General features: G+C 41.9%; 1 protein-coding gene across 1 annotated transcript; it reads left to right on the top strand.

Moving 5' to 3' along the window:
* Positions 1-1,816: 1,816 nt before the first annotated feature.
* LOC112732808 (probable CCR4-associated factor 1 homolog 11) lies at positions 1,817-3,183 on the top strand. Its single transcript, XM_025781609.3, has 2 exons — positions 1,817-1,958; positions 2,075-3,183. Exon 2 carries the CDS (start codon positions 2,093-2,095, stop codon positions 3,083-3,085), a length of 993 nt encoding a protein of 330 aa, XP_025637394.1. The 5' UTR covers positions 1,817-1,958; positions 2,075-2,092; the 3' UTR covers positions 3,086-3,183.
* The last annotated feature ends 1,437 nt before the right edge of the window (positions 3,184-4,620 follow it).

The following is a 4,620-nucleotide window of genomic DNA, read 5'->3' as shown; positions in this document are numbered from 1 at the left end:
TCGGTGTTACAAATTTCTCTGTATACATCCACTACAGGGACTTTCAATGGAGTATAAGAGTGATATTTTCTTGGCTTATCAAGGCCGAGCTCTTCCTTCTTCTTCGCTTCCCTCTCCCTCTCTTTCGTTGAGGGAGGGTGCCCGAGTCGCAAACTTGGGTCTCTTAGCCTAGCTTTCTTCCATATTGATGTATTTTTCGGCTCTTTCCTGTACATCATTTAAACAGGCGGGGTGTCTTTTTGATATGGACTGTGAGAAGGGACCTTCTCTAAGACCATTGACTAGCCCCATGATGACTGCTTCGGTGGGCAGGTCTTGAATCTCCAAACATGCTTTGTTGAACCTTTCCATATAGGCCCGTAAGGACTCTCCGACCTCCTGTTTTATTCCCAGGAGACTTGGTGCATGCTTTACTTTATCCTTCTGGATGGAGAACCTCATCAAGAACTTTCTTGAGAGGTCTTCAAAACTGGTAATTGACCTCGGAGGGAGGCTGTCGAACCACTTCATCGCTGCTTTTGACAAGGTTGTCGGAAAAGCTTTGCATCGCGTAGCGTCAGAAGCGTCGGTCAGATACATCCGACTTTTAAAGTTGCTCAGATGATGCTTTGGATCGGTGGTTCCATCGTAGAGGTCCATATCGGGGCTTCTAAAGTTTCTCGGAACTTTTGCCCTCATTATGTCCTCGCTAAACGGATCTTTCTCTCCTAAGGGAGAATCTTCTCTATCGCCGTGGGAATTCCGACTTTTGAGGGAGGATTCTAATTTTAAGAGTTTTCTTTCTAACTCTTTTCGTCGCTCCATCTCCTCTTTTAGGTTCTTTTCAGCTTCCTTTTGTCGTTCCCGCTCCTGTTCTAGCTGCTCGAGGCGGCTATGGATTAATCCCATAAGCTCACTAGTGTGGGAGGGTCCTTCTTTTTCTGATTCGCGCCCCTCCGAGGAGTTCACCTTCGGATTTTTGATTCCGGAGGTGCCTTCCCTATGTTGATCATTAGCTTCCTGGTGGAGGTTCTGATCTGCTTCATTGTTTCCGGTGTTCAAATTCTCTTGATCAGAATCTGTCTCCACATGACTTTCTTCAGGGGATCTTTCCGCCATCACTGGTTGATCTCTCGGATCCCCGGCAACGGCGCCAATGTTACGGTGGGTAACCAGAGATTGGTGGGCCGGATGACGTTGGTAGGCCCAAACGTGTGAGGGAGGAGACTATCGCGTTTGCCCGAAACTCGGTGTTCTTCCGTCCGACTTGCACGTGTGAAAGAATGGGGGGTGGTACCTGCAAAGACACTCCGATGCCTAAGTTAGCAAGGGTATAAGCAAGTTTAGAATGTATTGGACTTAGTGATACCTGAGGGAAGTCAGGGTATTTATAGTGGTGAACCAATAACCACCGCTGAAGTAGTGCCACCTCTTTAGGCGGATAACCGTTCCCATATCTTAGGGAGGTTAAGATATGGCTCCTTGAAGTGGTTAGAGAGTTTCTAGGGGCAGTTACTCATTCGAATGAGTGTTATCTGCCAGCTAACCCTCGTATCCGACTTCTTTGGAGCAGGTCGTGTTTAGTACCGACTTCTGGGACGAAGGCTGGTACTGGAGGAGGGCCAACCCTTTGGGTTGGGCTTCTTTGCTTAGATCTTGGGCCCTATTTATTGGGCCAGGGTATGAACAAATATGTAAGTGAAAATCCTAAATTTACTAGGAATTTAGTGTCTTAGTGTTATAACGTGCATTCTAAAATTCACGACTATAACTTGACAGCTTCTACTTACCTTTTTTTGTTTCTTTTAAGTTTTAACGGAACCTGACTCCTTATTCTTGGAACTTCTGCTTCTTTAAAAGAAACTTCAATGATATAAAGTCTTTCAGATTTGGTAATCCTCGTAGCTCTCCTTGCTTCTTTCATACTGTATTGTCCAACAAAAGGTCTTCTTGGTGCTTATTATATTGTCGAACAAACGGTTAGTTTATAAAATCTTGGTTTCCTCTTCTATTCTTCTTACGTGATCAACAATCAGACTTTTGTTCTATCTTTTTTCTCAATTTCTAAGAAGTTAACAGAGTTGTTGCTTTCCAGGGTTCAGTAATACAGAGTATGACGACCATATATACAACAATGACGAGGATCCATGATGAACGAGAACAACTTCAACAACCACCTAGAGTTTTTCTTATCCCACCGCCCATGGTTGTTGGTTTTCCGCCCTTTTATGGCGCTGCTCAGCCAAGGTTTGTGGAACGGCTGCCACTTCTAGAGCCCAGTCCCAACAGTTCGGTTGTGATCAGGCAAGTGTGGGCTGCCAACGCTGATTCCGAGTTCCAAATCATAAGCAGCCTTATTGACAAATATCGATTTGTCTCTATCGACACTGAATTCCCCGGCGTAGTAATCCGGCCCCGCAACAAGAACTACCGGAGTCTTGTTCCTGAGGAAACTTACCAAGTCATGAAGGCCAATGTGGACGCGCTCAAAATCATCCAGCTTGGACTCACTCTCTCCGATGAGCACGGCAACCTCCCTGACCTAGGAACCAACAACAGAACTCACTACATCTGGCAGTTCAATTTCCGAGACTTCAACCTCATGCGTGACATTCACGCAAAGGACTCTGTGGCACTCCTACGCAGCCAGGGCATCAACTTTGCACGCAATGCAGTGGCTGGAGTTTCTTCGGTGCATTTTGCGAAGTTGGCAGCAGCATCCGGGCTGCTGTTCAACAAAGCACTGACATGGGTCACATTCCATGGTGCTTATGATATTGGATATTTGGTGAAGATTCTGATGTGGCGTGTTCTTCCGACGCGCTTGGAGGAGTTCTTAGAGCTTGTGAAAGAGCTGCTTGGGGGAAATACTTACGATGTGAAGCATGTGATGAGGTTCTGCGATGGCCTCTATGGCGGTTTGGAGAAGGTGGCTGACACACTTCACGTAGACCGAGTTGCTGGGAAGTGCCATCAAGCCGGGTCTGACAGCTTGCTCACCTGCCACACCTTTCACAAGATTAGAGAAACTTATTTTTTGGCTAATGATGATGGATTTAGGGAATACGTTAATGTATTTTTTGGGTTGGAAATTGCAAAAGCTTAATACTCTTAAATTGAAAGAAATTATCATACATTGGATTATTCATGTAACAACATTTTGTAAATGAATTACAAAGTAGTATCAACGGCTTATTTTTTGGATATGACAATTGTTTTATAACACTTCAATTACAAAGTAGACTCTTTTTCAGATAACAGTAACATATATTTGAATATATAGCACATATTTTTAGCAGTACCATGTGGGACATTGATGATTTACTTTATTTTAATGTAGAGACTATGCTGATGCTTTTTACAAGAAATCCTTCTTCATTTGATTTGGGATTGTGTGCCATGCATTGTGAAATGGAAATACTAAATATTCTGGTTTAACTTGTTATCTTTGTTGGGCATGGGTGTGCTTTGCCATTTTACTGCAATTGAATTAACAACTTTTTGTGTTTTGGATCCTCTTGTACTACACGGATTCACTGCTGATCAAGTATAATCCAACTATTGCACTTGCTTAAGTAGTTATTATGTTGATAGTGACAAAATATACAACACATTGAGGGTATAGATCATACTATGCTAATCACGTAGTCATCATGTAATAACTTGAGTTAACCTTAGGCACTTCTTTACATACATTTGCATCTGTGTAGAGACAGATTCAAAATCCTTTTCTATGTAGGGAGACTTCTCATTTAGTTAGCCTTTAGAGATATCTTCTATCCACAACTTCTCAATCCAGAGTTTTTTATCATGTTTAGGAATTCACCTAGTCTTGGGTGAGGTCTCTTTAACTTTGACATTCTGTCTCCTTGTCTAGGTAATAAGTCTTTGTGTCTTGTGTCTGTGTTAGGTACTTGGGTATTATGAGGTGCCCAAAGTCCGATATTGGGTAGTATGAGATGCTTGATGTTGTATTTAAGGAGATCTCTTCCCTCATAACAGCTAGCTCTTAATGTTTGGTTTCCTTAAGGAGTAGGTACTTCATAGTCTGATATCTTACTTTCAATTTCCTAGCCCATTCTTTGAACTAAATTCTTTTTTGCCTTGATACGTTCATTGGAAGTCCAAAGCTCCTTAAAGATTAAATCGCTTATTTGGGCAGTTGTGCTTAACAGATTAACACTAATGATGCATTGTGGGTTTGAAGACATTAAAGACTATTTCCCATGATATATATATTATGTACAGTGCTAGTTTAGAATCAGTTGAATAATTCTATATATTTATGTGTTGGGTGTTCTAGATCTGTGGAGCAGTTCTTGTTGACTAGGTAAGTTGGTTTTGGGAGGAGGAAGGAAGCCAAATCTTTGCAGTAGTGTGCTATCTGTGCCTCTATTTGGTGTAAAACTCATGATTTTTTAGAGGTTTTCCACTTCATTAACAACCTGTTCTTTTCTCTGCTTTTGTTGTCTGTCTTAAAGATGTTCTGCTAATACATGTAATGCATAAAACAAATCTTTTGATATCTTCTTTCATCCAAATCTCTTTGATCTGGTTGAAGCTTAATATTTGGGTCTACAAGAGTGTCACTCACCATTCCCAATTTTGTCCAAAACATCAAGAAACATATTTCTTCGAGAG

The sequence above is a fragment of the Arachis hypogaea genome, chromosome 13 (genome assembly GCF_003086295.3).
Source record: "Arachis hypogaea cultivar Tifrunner chromosome 13, arahy.Tifrunner.gnm2.J5K5, whole genome shotgun sequence".
Classification (NCBI taxonomy): domain Eukaryota; kingdom Viridiplantae; phylum Streptophyta; class Magnoliopsida; order Fabales; family Fabaceae; genus Arachis; species Arachis hypogaea.
This window is presented reverse-complemented; position numbering and strand designations above follow the sequence as displayed.